The following is an 18960-nucleotide window of genomic DNA, read 5'->3' as shown; positions in this document are numbered from 1 at the left end:
AAATAGCGCATCTAACAAGGAATGCTGGAATGTAGGAATATTCGAGGAGTACCGGAAGGCAGCACTGCTCTTCGGCTCTTGCAGTCCATGTTTAAACTGTGAGTGTTGTGCGCCACCGTGCGGCCATGTTGTTTTTTGCAGGTAAGTGCTAACCAAAAAAAAAAAACAAAAAAAACAAACTTGTGGAAACCAGAATAAAGTGGAATATTTCAGCTTCTTACTTAATGTTACTCCTCAAGCTGTCGAATTCTATTTTGACATCAATAAGCATGAGATAAGTTCGCAGCAAAAACAAAATAATAATAATTAATAGCACTTTACGTAAAGAAAAAAAATCAAAATCTTTGGAAAAGAAAGAAAGGTAAAAGACTCAAGATTGGAGAGTACGAAAAATACCAAACATGAGAGGTAAAAATGTTACAATTACTTTTACAGTAAACACTGAAATATCGGAATTGATTGAATGATTGATTTGGCGTTTATCACAGAAAACCGCATTTATAAAAACAAACAAAAAATCAATAAAATAGAGGCACATAAATAAAATAAGGATAAAACAAGAAAGACAGACTTTTTCACATTGTGGTCCACAGTGGAACCCAATGCAAAACAAGTTTTCTTCTCACCAACATAATATACAATTTATTATTTTTGGTCAGCTTTTACTGTAGTGCCGAAAGAATCGCTATGGCAACCGTGTGACGCTTCCTACGTAACCGGAAGTCATGTACAGCGCGACGACGCTCGGCTTTTGAATTCTTCACGGTCTCACGTCAAATCAGGATTCAGAGTAAATAACTTTTTAAACGTACATTTGATTAATTTTAATGCACGTAGTGTCCTTTAAGCTGTATTTGTATTACCTTCTAAAAAGTACACGCTTGTGTTAGCTTGTTGTATCGTGTGTATTTGTTTGCTAATGCTTTGAGCTAACATTTGTCAACTAGCGACATATTTCAGCTAGTTGACAGCATCAGGGCACTTTGTAATGTCCTGATTAATATTTTAATATGCATCGCAGCTAGCTGAAGGTTGCTTTGTTTGTCTTTGCAGTCGCAATGATGAAAAACGAGGACTCGTTGGAAAAACTGGATACAGAGTTTAACAATTTTCTAGCAGACATCAAACCGGTAGTGCTTAAGCACCCCAACAAGACAGGTAAGAGTGGTTTTAATCTCCAAACTATAATAATTCAATGATCTGCAAACTGTTTTGTTATTTCTGTGAATCAAGATGAGCATATGCCGTTTTATGCAACTGTAAACATACAGTTGTGGACAGAAGGTCACGTTCACCCTTCGTGGACATGTTGTGGCAGTATTGGTCTTTCTGTGAATTCTTTGAACTTTTCTGTTTCTGGGACAAAATGAGAGTGCAGTACTACAACCCCTGGCAATAATTATGGATTCACCGGCCTTGGAGGATGTTCATTCAGTTGTTTAATTTTGTAGAAAAAAAGCAGATCACAGACATGACACAAAACTAAAGTCATTTCAAATGGCAACTTTCTGGCTTTAAGAAACACTATAAGAAATCAAGAAAAAAAAATTGTGGCAGTCAGTAACGGTTACTTTTTTAGACCAAGCAGAGGGAAAAAAATATGGACTCACTCAATTCTGAGGAATAAATTATGGAATCACCCTGTAAATTTTCATTCCCAAAACTAACACCTGCATCAAATCAGATCTGCTCGTTAGTCTGCATCTAAAAAGGAGTGATCACACCTTGGAGACCTGTTGCACCAAGTGGACTGACATGAATCATGGCTCCAACACGAGATGTCAATTGAAACAAAGGAGAGGATTATCAAACTCTTAAAAGAGGGTAAATCATCACGCAATGTTACAAAAGATGTTAGTTGTTCACAGTCAGCTGTGTCTAAACTCTGGCCAAATACAAACAACATGGGAAGGTTGTTAAAGGCAAACATACTGGTAGACCAAGGAAGACATCAAAGCGTCAAGACAGAAAACGTAAAGCAATATGTCTCAAAAATCGAAAATGCACAACAAAACAAATGAACGAATGGGAGGAAACTGGAGTCAACGTCTGTGACCGAACTGTAAGAAACCGCCTAAAGGAAATGGGATTTACATACAGAAAAGCTAAACGAAAGCCATCATTAACACCTAAACAGAAAAAACAAGGTTACAATGGGCTAAGGAAAAGCAATCGTGGACTGTGGATGACTGGATGAAAGTCATATTCAGTGATGAATCTCGAATCTGCATTGGGCAAGGTGATGATGCTGGAACTTTTGTTTGGTGCCGTTCCAATGAGATTTATAAAGATGACTGCCTGAAGAGAACATGTAAATTTCCACAGTCATTGATGATATGGGGCTGCATGTCAGGTAAAGGCACTGGGGAGATGGCTGTCATTACATCATCAATAAAGGCACAAGTTTACGTTGATATTTTGGACACTTTTCTTATCCCATCAATTGAAAGGATGTTTGGGGATGATGAAATCATTTTTCAAGATGATAATGCATCTTGCCATAGAGCAAAAACTGTGAAAACATTCCTTGCAAAAAGACACATAGGGTCAATGTCATGGCCTGCAAATAGTCTGGATCTTAATCCAATTGAAAATCTTTGGTGAAAGTTGAAGAAAATGGTCCATGACAAGGCGCCAACCTGCAAAGCTGATCTGGCAACAGCAATCAGAGAAAGTTGGAGCCAGATTGATGAACAGTACTGTTTGTCACTCATTAAGTCCATGCCTCAGAGACTGCAAGCTGTTATAAAAGCCAGAGGCGGTGCAACAAAATACTAGTGATGTGTTGGAGCGTTCTTTTGTTTTTCATGATTCCATAATTTTTTCCTCAAAATTGAGTGATTCTATATTTTTTTTTCCCTCTGCTTGGTCTAAAAAAGTAACCGTTACTGACTGCCACAATTTTTTTCCTGATTTCTTATAGTGTTTCTTAAAGTCAGAAAGTTGCAGTTTGAAATGACTTTAGTTTTGTGTCATGTCTGTGATCTGCTTTTTTTCTACAAAATTAAACAACTGAATGAACATCCTCCGAGGCCGGTGATTCCATAATTTTTGCCAGGGGTTGTATTTGATGTAAATGAAGAGAGCATTTGGGGATCAATTTCAATTTATATTGCGCCACATCGCAATGTCGCCTCAAGGCGTCTCACATAAAAACAGCTCAAAAACAATATAAAATAATAAAAAAAATTAAATTAATACATCAAAAACACAATTATAAGTACACAGTAAAACACAATAAAGAGTAAAAGAACTTAAAAGAATTTAAAAAGGATCCAAGCCATAAGACTTTCTAAAAAGATGTGTCTTTAGTATTTTTTTTAAAAGTCTCCACAAAATCTGAAAGTCTCACTGAGGCCGGGAGGGCATTCCAAAAAACGGGAGCACGGTATGAAAAGGCTCCCGGTCCCTCAGACCTTTTCCTCACTCTTGGGAAACAGCAGTCCTGCATCCCATGAATGCAAATTACGGGCCGGTACATAAGGTTTAACTAATTCAGCCAGATAGGCCGGTGTCAGTCCATGAACAACTCTGTAGGCCAATAGCAAAACCTTAAAATCCGACCTCACAGAGACAGGTAGCCAGTGAAGAGATGCCAAAATTTAGGTAATATGATCAAACCTGCTTTGTGTCAAGAGCCTGGCAGGAGCATTTTGAACCAGTTGAAGACCCCTGGTACTGGACTGTGGCAAACCAGAAAACAAAGCATTACAATAATCAAATCTTGCAGAGATAAATGCATGTATCAAAGTCTCAGCATCATCCATAGACAGGATGGGACGAATCCTCAATATATTTTGCAAATGGAAGAAAGCAGTCCTCATGATGTCTCTAATGTGGAGGTCAAACAACAGCATCAGATCAAAAATTACCCCAAGATTCCTCACTTTGTCGTATGATGTATAACACACGAACCCAAGCTAAGAGCTAGCTGGTCAAATTGATGCTGATGCCTCGCTGGACCAAAAAAAACATCATTTCAGTCTTATCAGGGTTTAAAAGTAGGAAGTTACTCGACATTCAACTTCTCATTGATGCAAGACAATCTTCTAAAGATTTTATTTGACTGAGATTACCAGCAGTTATCAGCATGTATAATTGAGTATCATCAGCATAGCAATGAAAGGCAATCCCAAAACTCCGCATTATATGCCCAAGGGGTGCTACGTACAGGGAAAAAAGCAGGGGGCCCAAAACAGTTCCCTGTGGAACCACAAACTTCATATCCCTAAGATTAGAAGTAGTGTTATGTACAAAACACAATGAAACTGACTGAACAGGTATGACGTCAACCACGCAAGGGCACTTACAGTAATCCCAAAATAATTCTCCACCCTATCGAGTAAAATATGATGATCCACAGTATCAAACAGGGATATTGGTTACTCATACTTTGTCATTCTCTAAATGTATAAGTTGCGTAACAGTGAAAGCTGACAGTGTACTAGGTTTAATCAAGTGTACATTTTCTTTTATAGACAGAAAATTATTGTTTATCTTGTACAAAACTTGTGTTCATCCATACATTAACTATTGCGTACAATGTAGATATGCTGAAAGGTTAGTCGCAGAATTAGCTGCCTTGGATTACGAATCAAGATCAAATGAGCTAAGGCTGACAACACTGGAAAACTGTAGAATAACTCATTAGAGGCATATAGGTTATGCTGGAATTGTCTTCATCAAACAATAATATGAATCTTATGGGGTCACATTATGTTAAAATTTTAGAGATGCTGCTGTAATCACAGAAAATCTTTCGTCAGTAATAAGATTGTCTCCTCTGGAAGAGTTTGCCTGAATTCATAGTATCACCATACTGCATAAATTGTTTTAAGAAATGTTATGATTGTTTTTATTATGTTCTCTGAATGACTCTAGCTAATATTGGTTTTAAGGCCCTGTAGCCCTCAGTTATAGTCATGATATGTGCTTTTTATGTACTCTGTACAGTTATTTTAGAGTAGTAATTGCATTATTACAGTACAAGATACAGCTTGAATCTGGGAAAACATGAATTTGGTGCACAAATTTTATTTTATATTTGATTTTCTAAGTTCAACACATGGCCTAACCTCTACAAGGGTGATTCTTTAACTAGGGGCACTATTGGCCTTGTAAATGTAATTTCCACCACACCGTTGCCTTACAATATAAAGTGCCTTGGGGCAACTGTTTGTTGTGATTTGGCGCTATATACATGTGCTCTGATGTCATTGTTTATCTCCATAGGAACTACCCAAACAATCTTTCATACAAACTGTTTAAAGGGACATTACAGTGTTGTGGTGGAAATTACGGCAATAGTGTGGGACACCTACATTTTGTTTAAAAAAATCACAACAGTTGTTTGACATTGAATACCCCAGTTATGTTTTGATTATTTTACTGATATTTTATTCAGAGATATTTTAAAACATTAGAAAAAAACGTTTTTTTTACCATTTATTTTTATCATTGAAGATCAAAAGTCTGGGTGTGGGACAAGCACAAAACGGCAATATTTGCATATAATGATGCTGAAAAAAGGTGAAAAAGTCATCATAGACTACTAGAACAAATTTCTTAAAACACTTTCACTGTAAAGATAACTATAAAAGTGTGAAATTTCCCCTTTTTTCTGTTTTTCATACAATATGATCAAAGGACATAATAAGTGCCCGTAGTCTAAGAATCACCCACAAATTTTTTCATATATTTACAAACCTGTACTGTAGTGCACATTATTTGCCTGATCATAAAGATTCCAAAAAGGTATAGTTTGGACTATCTGTGATTGAATTCTATGGAGTTACGGGATAAAAACAGCAAGAATGGTAACAAAAGGTCAGTTTCATTTTGTACAGGGGTCAAAAGTTAAAGTTGCTCCAATTTTGGTGGCTACCTTGCTTCTTCACAACTGATAAATGTGAGTGGATCCAAACAGTTTTTTTTTTTTTTTTTTAGAGGTTGAAGTTTGTAAAGAGGGGCCAGACGATTGATAATTAGCATTTATAGAATTTGAACAGCTCTTATGGCTGCTACTTTCATATTTCTGGGTCATTTCCTTCAGTTAGGAACCGACTTGAGCAAAATGGACTATTCAATCACAGCTAATGTGTTTCTATCGTTTGGATTTTCAATCTGATGGTGCACATCATATCAATGCCATCTCTGGATTGTTTTTCTTTCGTCTGCTTGAAATGGGAGATAACATCATCTAGTACAACCCCTGGCAAAAATTATGGAATCACCGACCTCGGAGGATGTTCATTCAGTTGTTTAATTTTGTAAAAAAAAAAGCAGATCACAGACATGACACAAAACTAAAGTCATTTCAAATGGCAACTTTCTGGCTTTAAGAAACACTATAAGAAATCCAAGAAAAAAAATTGTGGCAGTCAGTAACGGTTACTTTTTTAGACCAAGCAGAGGGAAAAAAATATGGACTCACTCAATTCTGAGGAATAAATTGAGGAATCACCCTGTAAATTTTCATCCCCAAAACTAACACCTGCATCAAATCAGATGTGCTCGTTAGTCTGCATCTAAAAAGGAGTGATCACACCTTGGAGAGCTGTTGCACCAAGTGGACTGACATGAATCATGGCTCCAACCCGAGAGATGTCAATTGAAACAAAGGACAGGATTATCAAACCCTTAAAAGAGGGTAAATCATCACGCAATGTTGCAAAAGATGTTGGTTGTTCACAGTCAGCTGTGTCTAAACTCTGGACCAAATACAAACAACATGGGAAGGTTGTTAAAGGCAAACATACTGGTAGACCAAGGAAGACATCAAAGCATCAAGACAGAAAACTTAAAGCAATATGTCTCAAAAATCGAAAATGCACAACAAAACAAATGAGGAACAAATGGGAGGAAACTGGAGTCAACATCTGTGACCGAACTGTAAGAAACCGCCTAAAGGAAATGGGATTTACATACAGAAAAGCTAAATGAAAGCCATCATTAACACCTAAACAGAAAAAAACAAGGTTACAGTGGGCTAAGGAAAAGCAATCGTGGACTGTGGATGACTGGATGAAAGTCATATTCAGTGATGAATTTCGAATCTGCACTGGGCAAGGTGATGATGCTGGAACTTTTGTTTGGTGCCATTCCAATGAGATTTATAAAGATGACTGCCTGAAGAGAACATGTAAATTTCCACAGTCATTGATGATATGGGGCTGCATGTCAGGTAAAGGCACTGGGGAGGTGGCTGTCATTACATTATCAATAAATGCACAAGTTTACGTTGATATTTTGGACACTTTTCTTATCCCATCAATTGAAAGGATGTTTGGGGATGATGAAATCATTTTTCAAGATGATAATGCATCTTGCCATAGAGCAAAAACTGTGAAAACATTCCTTGCAAAAAGACACACAGGGTCAATGTCATGGCCTGCAAATAGTCCAGATCTTAATCCAATTGAAAATCTTTGGTGAAAGTTGAAGAAAATGGTCCATGACAAGGCTCCAACCTGCAAAGCTGATCTGGCAACAGCAATCAGAGAAAGTTGGAGCCAGATTGATGAAGAGTACTGTTTGTCACTCATTAAGTCCATGCCTCAGAGACTGCAAGCTGTTATAAAAGCCAGAGGTGGTGCAACAAAATACTAGTGATGTGTTGGAGCGTTCTTTTGTTTTTCATGATTCCATAATTTTTTCCTCAGAATTGAGTGATTCCATATTTTTTTCCCTCTGCTTGGTCTAAAAAAGTAACCATTACTGACTGCCACAATTTTTTTTCCTGATTTCTTATAGTGTTTCCTAAAGCCAGAAAGTTGCCATTTGAAATGACTTTAGTTTTGTGTCATGTCTGTGATCTGCTTTTTTTCTATAAAATTAAACAACTGAATGAACATCCTCCGAGGCCGGTGATTCCATAATTTTTGCCAGGGGTTGTAATACTCATCTTAGGTCTCCGAGAAATACATTCAGCCCTCTGATGGACAACAGCAGTCATTTATTTGTACCTTGTATAAAAGAAAAGCAAATTCATTTTAATCATGTTTATGCTGAAATAATAATAATAAAAAAAAAATGTTAATATTATAAGACCAAATATTTTTATACTTAATTGTATTGATTTCATTGGATACCCGAGAAAGTTTATGATTTTTAAGACAAATGTAATCCCCTGTAATTAAGAACACCAAGAGATACTGACAAATTTTTTTACACTTACATTCTCTTTCATTGACTTCAGAGCGCCAGCTTTGTGCCGTATGGATAAGGAAATTGTGTGACCCAGTTACGTGTGGCTCCGGGGTGATAGGACGGGCGAAGCGTAACACATATGCCCGTGTCCTTCTGCACATGCTTAAAAAAGGGGCTCTGGAATGGCCTTTCACCAGCAGACCAGAGCCTGGCAGTCTCAACACACTCCCTACCTACATGGTAAGATTGTGCATGAAATAGAAATATGAATGATTCTTCAAATTGCAACTTATTCATAAACTTGTAATTTGGAAGAAAAAAAACCCCATTGATTCATCAAATTAGTACCATTGCTGTATTTCCATGTAGGGTTTCACTCCTAGAGATAGTCCCTTTTTTTACACTATGGTATATTCCGTATTCGGTATATTTGCAGTGATACCTTATACCACACTAGAGGCCAAATTCACCCCCACCCCCCACCCCCCCCCCCCAAATGAAAATTCGACCCACATTCCGGACGTGTCGTGGTGCATTCGGAAACATCAGACAGCAATCTCAGAGCAGTCTAAACAGTTGGGCACTGTCATGCGGCCACCCGAAATGTTTTGCTCATGTTCAAAACATTTGTAGCGCAGTTGAATATAAAAATATCAAACAGCAGATGAGGTGGACTCTAACTGCAGCCTGACTGCATTTTGAATACTCTCACAGTGTCAAAACAGCATTCAGAACAGTCTGATCGCGCTTGAGAGACATTTGCCATGGTCAGGCACGTCTAATCCTGCTGGCATGTCCCAGACTGTACCCCCCATGCATCCTGTTCGGATTGCGCAAAGGAAATATTGTCATGTGTAATGTCTATAGCAGGCTTACATCTTGTGAACTAGATGTGAACATTGCACAATCAAACCGAGAGCACTGTGTGTCACTGTGAGTCAATGCATCACAGAGCCGAGGAGCAGCGCACACATCTGAACAGGGTGTTATATCCATAATAAACGTTATATTACAGACACCTTGTCATTCCTTCCCAATGGTTAGATAATGTATGTGAATTATTATGATCATCATAGCTGTAACACCACAAGCAGATGCACCACGCCACAATACTGCCCCACGGCAAGTCAATGCCTTTCAGAGGCTCGACGCGGCTCGCCACAGCCCAGCTGACCGGGGAGTCACAGCTGTAATACACATATTATGACATCAAGACCATCTGTAGAAGGGAAGACGATGCAACTGTTCCTCCAAGCCATTACAATATAAATAAAAATAAAAACTCACCTTTGGGATGGCTCCAGACACGTCTCACAGTGCAGGGCGAACACCAGCCAGGCTCCAGCCTGTGATGACATCCCTGTCATCCTGGGAGCGCCATGTGATGGCTATGTCAGCTAAGTTCCGACAGCAAATGCCTCATCCACTATGAAATATATATATAACCCATTGGGGCTGCAGCTATTGATTATTTTAGTAGTCGAGTATTCTGGCGATTAATCGAGTAATTGGATAAAAATTACTTTTATGATTTTAAACAACATTAGTCGTCCAGGGCTCTCCCTAAGCAGTGGCACAATGTCACTGCGCCACCACGCAGACTATCAAATTTAGTGTATCCCTTTCTGTTTTCCTGGGTAATTATTTATTTTTTTCACGTCTTTATAAGTTTTGGATCTTTACCGGTGCCAGGAGCTCAGCACTCCCCTGACACCGGACCGTAGGCGCAGGCGGTCGGTGTAATCCTCAGTCAGTCAGGCTGCACGTGAATGTGAGCACAGCCTGTGAAAAATTGGGCTCTGGGAGGGGTGCGACGATTTACCCAAACTGACTCCAAATGAGTAAATGAAGTATTTTTATTTATTTTCAGAAATGAGCTCCATTCTCAAAACAATACATGAAATCTCTCTCCCTCTCTTCCTCTGTCTCTCTATCTCTTTAGAATGCTGAAACAAACAAGGAATGTTTAAGTATGTTTGTGAGTATTGGCAATTTTTTTTGGAGGGGGTGGGCGGACACATACAACGGACTCTGAACTTTAAGATCTGATATTACGAGTCCTGATGAGGCAGCAGTGCGTCCTGCTGTATGTCTGCAAAGGCGAGTGCCATTTCCTTTTTCATGTACCATTTTGAGAACGGAGCGCATTTCCGAAAATAAATAAAAGTACTTCATTTAGTCATATTTGGAGTCAGTTTCGCCTTAAATGCGCAGTAAGTCTATTTCAGATGACAAGTGTGGATGTTCTTTCTCTAAAAAGGGTTTATTTTACAAACCCAATTCCAACAAAGTTGGGACATTGTGTAAATTGTAAATAAAAAAAAAAGAATACAATGATATGCAAATCCTCTTCAACCTATATTCAATTGAATACATCACAAAGACAAGATATATAATGTTCAATCTGATAAACTTTATGGTTTTTGTCCAATTTGCTCATCTTGAAATGGATGCCTGCAACACATTTCAAAAAAGCTGGGACAGTGATATGTTTACCACTGTGTTCCATCACCATTCCTTCTAACAACACTCAATGAGCGTTTGGGAACTGAGGACACTAATTGTTGAAGCTTTGTAGGTGGAATTCTTCCCCTTCTTGCTTGATGTATGACTTCAGTTGTTCAATAGTTCCGGGTCTCTGTTGTCGTATTATGTGGTTCATAATGCGCTACACACATTTTCAATGGGTGACAGGTCTGAACTGCAGGCAGGTCAGTCTAGTACCCGCACTCTTTTACTACGAAGCCACGCTGTTGTGACACATGCAGAATGTGGCTTGGCATTGTCTTGCTGAAATAAGCAGGGATGTCCCTGAAAAAGACGTTGCTTGGATGACAGCATGTGTTGCTCCAAAACTTGGATGTACCTTTCAGCATTGATTGTGCCATCACAGATGTGTAAGGTGCCCATGCCATGGGCACTAACACCCCCCCATAACATGCTGGCTTTTGAACTTTGTGCTGGTAACAGTCTGGATGGTCTTTTTCCTCTTTTGTCTGGAGGACACAACGTCCATGATTTCCAAAAACAATTTGAAATGTGGACTCATCAGACTACAGCACACTTTTCCACTTTGTGTCTGTCCATTTCAAATGAGCTTGGGCCCAGCCACACATCAACAACATCCAGAAACTGTTCCACAGTCTCACCCCACAAAATTAAATGCAGAATCTTTTCTTTTTTGTATGGATTTTATTAATTTTAAACTTCTTTTTCCCTCTTAATTGATATCTCACCTTTTGATCCCTGAACAATTTCTCTATTTTTGGGGGGGGGGGGAGTATTTTTTGCTTTGTACACGATCTGTGCTATTTGGCTTTTTACTATGCCTGTTAATTTTAATAATTTTGACTTTAAGAAGAGTGAGTATGGTCTTGATAGCCAACATTATGAATGACCCGTATTGTCCTTTTTTGAAGAATAGTTAGTGATTTTATTGAACTCATGTAGTTATTGCCCCAGATCTCTACACAGTAATTGAAATCTGGTAAGACAGTGGAACAGTACAGGATGCAGACATGTTTTGCTTTGTTTAACACTGAAATGCTTCTTGATAATTTGGTTTGTATAAATTTGATGAGTGGCTTCCAACTGATTTTCTAGTCCTAGTAAGGGCAAAATACTACTAGAGGAATGATTTTGAATAAGGAAAGTTTTTTTTTTTTTTTTTTTTTTTCCCCCTCACCAAAATGCATGTTGCACTCACTGCAATTTATTGTCTGGAATACCCCCAGATTGCATTTCAGAACTTCCAATAAATTGCCACGCAGGCCAGTCACGGGCCTGCCAAGCTGAGGCCACCAATTGTCCACTTTGAGTGCGTTGAAACTTCTCCAGCGACCGGACGATATGAGGACACGTCACGACGAGCCCCAACATTGCAGGAACCCTCGGCACAGAACACACAATCACTGTGTAGAATGTTTAAACACAGCCATGGCCAGCACATGGAAACAGGCTGCCTGTTAGATGTCTTGGAATCAGCCATATCTCTCCTTAACACACCTCCACCACGTCTCTCCTGCTCCAGGTCCGCCTGCGCCTCCAGCCGCTCCGGGTGCGTTCTCCTCCCCGATCGCCATCGGTGGTGTCTCATGTCTCGCTGTCCATAGGTCCTCTCACTCTCAATTGTGATAACTCAGTGCCTTCTCAGTCTGTTCGCCCGCCAAATGTTTGGCGGCCCATGTCAAGTTCCTGTCTGGGGTAAAAGTTCTCTGGCCGTTGTCGAAAACTCTAATGATTGGCACTTCTTTATTAACACAGAAAACACCATGATTAAACATAACGTTATGGTGGCCTGTTTTTAACAAGACAGTACATCCACTGCCTAAATAAAATTACATGTGACCTTTATCATGTTTTTCTATGTTAAGGAAATATAAGCAGAAAGTCCTGTGCACAACCATACACAACGGCTGACAGCAGTTATTGCCAACGTATAGGGTCAGGCCCATGGACAGTATGGACAGCAGCTGTGGACATATGAAACATGCACACATGATTCTCATTCCATATCACTCTCTGTAATATTATGTGGAAGTAAAGGGAATATTAACACTAGACTGAAATGTACCCTGTCTTGGGAATACACATTTGAAGATCGACGGCTTAAACTGGTTTAAAGGTGCTGAATGTGAACTTGTGCCAAACACTGTGCACCTTCTGTGACGAACATTTTCACTGCACATTGTTTTTTGATTTAGTAAATGTTCAGTAAATTACATCTACAGTTGAAATGTGTGTATGTCTTATGTTGCTTGTGGCTGATTGAATTTCATTTTGTACTTACAGTTATTAAATCCTCATTTACATACTGCTGTTTACGTCACTTTACCACTTGCCGTCATGTGCAAAGGTATTCCTAGCAAATCCCCTACAAAATGTTAACAAACCGAACGTGTGAAAGTTTGGACTGCCCACTTAATAAAATACTCTTTGTGACATCATAGTAAATCAGCTCCAAAGTATTGAACACTGTGAACCATCTGTGACAGTCAGCTTTGACAGAGCAAAAGAAGACGGCACAGATGTCTAAACAGATCACACAATACGAGGTCTATTAGAAAAGTATCCAACCTTATTTAAAAAAAAAAACATATGGATTTGAATCACGTGTGCTTGCGTGAGCCAACCTTGAACCTTCATGCGCATGCATGATTTTTTTTCACGCCTGTCGGTTGCGTCATTCGCCTGTGAGCAGGCTTTGAGTGAGGAGTAGTCCAGCCCCTTCGGCGGATTTTCATTGTCAGGGAGGCACATCCATGTGGACACCATTCGAGAAATTCAGGTGGTTTTTGGTGAACATTTTATGGGCTTCAAAGACATTAAGGGATGTTACTGTCGTTTAAGGACGCCCTCAGCAGCTGTGGGGTGCGCCGCACTCCAGCTGCCATCGACAGGGTGAACGACCATTTCATTTCTAAACGGATCGCTCTGTGGATCCGTGACCATCGTGTGCACTTTCTCTGGTTATCACAAGAGCTGGACATCACCCATTTTCCTGCAGATTTCACTTTTAACAAGAGATTTTGTCATGGAAAGCCGAGCGGGCGCCTGGACATGCCAGAACATGTTCTGTGACGCTTCATCACGGCGTTGCTTTGCGCATCGCGGCACCGCCGTGACCACAATTCCTGTGCTAGTTCAGACGACGTCCCGGATAAAACACAGCGTCCAGTTTGGAAATGAACGGCACATTCCACTGTTACGAGGAGTTTTTGTCATGGAAAGGAGCGGATGCTTCACGCGTCACGACGACAAGCGAGACAAAGAACACCTCCGTTTCAGTGTGCCAGAAGGACAAGCTGGGACATGCCTTTCAGTGTTTACCAGTCGAGTGAGTATCAGAGAGGTGGACATGTCATGACACGGCGGTGCCGCGACGCGCAAAGCAACGCCGTGATGAAGCGTCACAGAACATGTTCTGGCATGTCCAGGCATATCCACAATTTCTTGGATAATCACTCGACTGAAAAACCACCGACAGCTGTCTGAACGCCATCTCACAGCTGTCCTGTGAGACCAAAACGGAGGTGGTTTTGTGTCAGTCCAGCAGCGAATCCATCATGACGCGCGAAGCGTCCGCTCGGCTTTCCACGACAAAATCTCTTGTTAAAAGTGAAATCTGCAGGAAAATGGGTGATGTCCAGCTCTTGTGATAACCAGAGAAAGTGCACACGATGGTCACGGATCCACAGAGCGATCCGTTTAGAAATGAAATAGTCGTTCAGCCTGTCGATGTCAGCTGGAGCGCGGCGCGCCCCACAGCTGCTGTGGGCCGTCCTTAAAGCAACAGTAACATCCCTTAATGTCTTTGAAGCCCATAAAATTTTCACCAAAAACCACCTGAATTTCTCGAATGGTGTCCACATGGATGTGCCTCACAGTTTCTAAAAAAAATTTGATCAAGCAAAGCAGCAGTCTCTCAGCCATTTCCCTGACAATGAAAATCCGCCGAGGGGGTGGACCACTCCTCACTCAAAGCCTGCTCACAGGCGAATGATGCAACCGACAGGTGTGAAAAAAATCACGCATGCGCATGAAGGTTCAAGGTTGGCTCACGCAAGCACACGTGATTGAAATCCATATGTTTTTTGTTTTTTTTAAATAAGGTCGGATACTTTTCTAATAGACCTCATATTTATCGAACGTCACAACTGAACTTAATAGTTCACAGTACAGAAAAAAGAGTTCACTTTTTTGTAAAGCCACTTATTTTAGAGGCTTTCTGTAGAAAGTCTGTAACAAGAGAAGAAGCCTAAAGATTGAATGCAATGCTGTTGCAAATCAGTAAACATTATTGTAGTAGATTGCGCATACTGGCTGATTTAATTAACTCAGGAATGCATCTGCACTCAGCACACAAAAATCCAAAAAAAGTACCTGTAGCCACTTAAGGGTGTTTTTAAATTCTTCATCCTTCTGTAGACGTTGGCAGAAAACAAAAGTTATGTTTAATGTGAATGAGTGAGACAGATGCAGCTGGTTTATTATCAGAGAGGGTGAAACCTTCTGTCTTCTGCACAGTTTTTGTTGCTGCTGTTTGACAACTGAACAACCATTAAGTAGTGAACTTGATCATAAAATAAAACACTGCCGGCTCACCTGTTATGTGATCTGCTTTGGTCATAGAGAAACGTTGAATATTTTTAACGGGTTCTGAAAAAAGGCAGCCTGTTGCAGACATAAGGTTGAATGATTTTCAGCAGGGTAATCTTTATCTCCTGTGTCTGAACATTTGTTTCCAGACAATATATTTTGATGAACCACTGAGTGGTCGGAGTGTGGATCACAGCCATGTTGGTCCTCCTGACTGGGTGACAGGGGAGCTGGATGATGACAGTTTGACGGTGGGAATGTTTACAGACAGAACCATTTCTACACCGAATGCAGCTCAATTCAGGTATATTTCTACTGTGCAGCAAACGTTTGGATTTTTGAGGAATGTTTTGTATCCCCCACCCCACACACACACACACACACACACACACAAAACCCAGATTCATACAGCTGTGGTCCCACTGCAGTTGTGTTCTAAGCTTGAAAATTATCCTTATTTGAACCAAATCTAATGGGCTTATGATCAACTAGTGGAGTTACCCGTTCTATGCACGGGTAATAAAGAAGAATTTTAGCCATGTGATTGTTTCATGTTACTTTATTTAGGTGTAGTAAGTTGCATTGCATTGTGTACATGTTGTCATCATTAATTTTCATAGAGCAATTTGTGACATTCATGAGACTCAAGTGACTGATGATTAAAAAGATGATAGCATGTCATATCACTGCAATGCTCTGGCATGCCATACACAGCAGGTACATTTTAATTGAAAAAACACTCAGTGCGTGCTGGCCTGTTCAGATTGTAATTAAAGTGCACCCTAGCCAGTCGCTACGTAGCGACTGGCTAGAAAGTGTGATGCTTGCTACCTGACCTGAGTACCACGTGAACTGCGAAAATAAGGGCTCCAGTGAGCGGGTCGTAATCTAAGATATAAGGCTGACCGTGTGTGTGTCTGCACACGTACGCTTTCAAAGTAAGGGCCCCTGTGACCTCTCCCTTGGTTCCCCAGTCACCATAGCAAGTTTGGTGTCACTTGCTTAATTACTGTGGCTGTGCAAAGTGGAGCAGGCCGTGATCAAATATATAAGGTTGACTGTGTGTGTGTGTGTGTGTGTGCGCGCGTGCGTGCGTGCGTGCATGCACACACATACGCTTTCAACCTATGGGCCCCAGTGGCCTTCCCCTTGGTGCCCTCAGTTACCATACCAAGTTTGGTGTCGAGTACAGATGCACACACGGTCAGCTTTATATATTAGATGGAGACTCAAACTGTTTATATGGGTGCATTCTATAATTTTTATATGACTGTTAATTAATTATGGAATCCTTAGGTGGAATGTGGATTCAAAATTTGCAGATTTCATTATTAAGTCAGCCACTCCATAGACTGTAGTTGTGTCCCAGTTCAGGGTAAGCATACTTCTCGGGCCTGCGTCCGACGAAGCTTTTCAGGTTTCAGCCCGTCAGAGCCAACAGAGGCTGGTACCAGCTGTTCTGAAATTAAACAGTCTAACCCACTGACCATTTTGCAATTGCTTCATTATATTTTCCTGCCCCCACCCCCTGTCACCTGGCAACCTTGACAGTTGCACATGACAGTCTTGTGTAACATAACCTATAGTTTTGTAATCATTTTTCAGTACTGATTTATACTTTCCTTATAAGCATCACTTATTTAGAATCGTACATATTGAGCCTGAAAGTACCCTTTTGTTTTTTAATTGACCAGCCATTTTCTCTTGGGGGGGAAAAGTGCAGTATCTCATGGAATTGTTTTCAGGGGAAAGAAAACTGCACACGTTTGCCACATTCCAAGGAGCCTTTGAAATGGAACAGCGTAGTCGCACCACTTATGACGTAAGCAGCTGACAAATGCAGCCTTAGAAGGGTGCAGCCCCTGAATTGGGACACAGCGACCATATGTGCTAGATAAACCCTGTGTGACTGCACCCAAAGGTTTTCTATAGAGACCTGGAAGAGTCTTTTTGAAGCCCAATAATTTTTCAGTGGGGGGGGCTAGGCATCCCCCAAACCTACTTTGTACTTTGTTGTCGGACATCTCCGTAGCTGTTTGCTGCGAATGTCTTATACTTTAAAACCGGTCACGGAAGTGCACAAAGTAATCCCGGATGGTTGCTAACAGCCTAAATCTAAATTGTTCTGATTTTGGTGTGACATGTCCTTTAAGGACATTGGTTAGTTTTTTTTTATGAAACAATCAAAATCAGCTCCTCAATTTTATTCAGTTAAAATACAGTTGAAACCAGTTTTAAGTTGTAATAATTTAAAAACTATAAAATACATACCGGAATTGCACAATCAGGTGTACCACTAGTGTTTCACTTTTGGCGAAAAATGAAATTCAGTATAATGCTTAATAGTTTGTTTCACAATGATAACAATATCCCAAGGGATCTTCATGCAGAATTTCATGAGCAAATAACATTTAGATTTTTTTTTGGTGACAGACTGAGTGCTTGATCCTTGTGAACAAAAACAGGTACTATGGAGACTACATTAGGTTTGTGAAGAACTCTTTTATTCCAAAAAGTTACACACCAAAGCAATGGAAATGGTGTTATTTCTGTGTCCTATAATCTGAGTCAAAAGACTGGACCAAAATTTCTGCTGTAAAACCTCCATCATAGTTTTACAAGTAATTCCAGTATAGAACTACTGCTACGGAGACTACAAGGCTCTACGGAGACTACATTTGGCACAAATTGTCATTCTTGAGGTACTAAAAATAAATATATCACTTCCAATTTCTAGATCATGGTTGAGACAAAGACACTCTAGTGAAATATATTGGTATCATTCCTGCACCTAGTGTTGCCTCTCTGTGAGTATGCTACTATGGAGACTACAATATTTTGGGGGACATCCACATCCCTGATTATGTGAATTTCCCAGAAGTTCCAGCAATAAAACTGAAACAAATTACTTGCACTGTTTTGTAGGGGATCCATTTAGGTGTCAAATCTAATAAACAGGAATCATGAAATCAAAGGATTTATGTTTAGAACATAGTGTTTTCTCAAATGAATTGACAAATTTGGATTCTGGTTACAAACTTATTATTTTACTCAAATGACTGCTGCTTGGATCCAAGTGAAGATATTTTGATTCCGAAACTTGTCATGACCAGAGAAATACTGGGAATGTCACTGATTGGTGTAGTTCTTTGAAAGGTTCGAGAGGATAAATATCAGCTTTATTATATAATGAGCAAATTTCACATGAAACGAGGTAACATGCAAAAAATTGCATTTTTTTCACCATATATTCACCATTTTTGTGGTTTTTTTTAATGCATTTCCAAACTGTAAAAAGCAGGGCACAGATAAAGGTATGCTCAAGGGTCCTTAGCAATAGCTTCTAATGTCCCTAATGGCATTATTTTATGAGATATAGGTTGGTAACATTGCATTATTAAAATGGTAACACCTGATTGTGCACTTACCGATAGTCATTGTCTGCTTTAAAATTTTTAAATTAGGTTGAATCTTATTTCATTCATATTTCTACAGACTTAATTCAGATATGACAAATACAGTTTAAACCATTTTCTCATTGCTTGAGCTGTTGAAACTAATTTAAACCAGTTTGAAATATTTTTAAACCAGTCTGTCCTCAGTGTACAAGAGTTAGAAATAAGTTAAAATCAGTTAATGTCAAAGCAGTAGCAACTAACGTGAAAGTAAAATGGGTAATTAAAAAAAAACCCTTCTGCATTGATTTACCATCGG

General features: G+C 39.7%; 1 protein-coding gene across 1 annotated transcript in view; it reads left to right on the top strand.

The window, feature by feature from the left end:
• The first annotated feature begins 724 nt into the window (after positions 1–724).
• Positions 725–18960, top strand: part of LOC117528620 (axin-2-like) — a 510972-nt gene continuing 492736 nt past the window's right edge. The window contains exons 1-4 of the mRNA XM_034191241.1: positions 725–790; positions 1054–1158; positions 8198–8388; positions 15396–15550. Coding sequence (XP_034047132.1) covers positions 1059–1158; positions 8198–8388; positions 15396–15550 — 446 coding nt within the window. The 5' untranslated portion in view covers positions 725–790; positions 1054–1058. The remainder of the gene's footprint in view (positions 791–1053; positions 1159–8197; positions 8389–15395; positions 15551–18960) is intronic.

This window comes from Thalassophryne amazonica, chromosome 16 (genome assembly GCF_902500255.1).
Source record: "Thalassophryne amazonica chromosome 16, fThaAma1.1, whole genome shotgun sequence".
Classification (NCBI taxonomy): Eukaryota; Metazoa; Chordata; class Actinopteri; order Batrachoidiformes; family Batrachoididae; genus Thalassophryne; species Thalassophryne amazonica.
The sequence above is the reverse complement of the archived record's forward strand: the minus strand, read 5'-3'. Positions and strand labels throughout refer to the sequence as shown.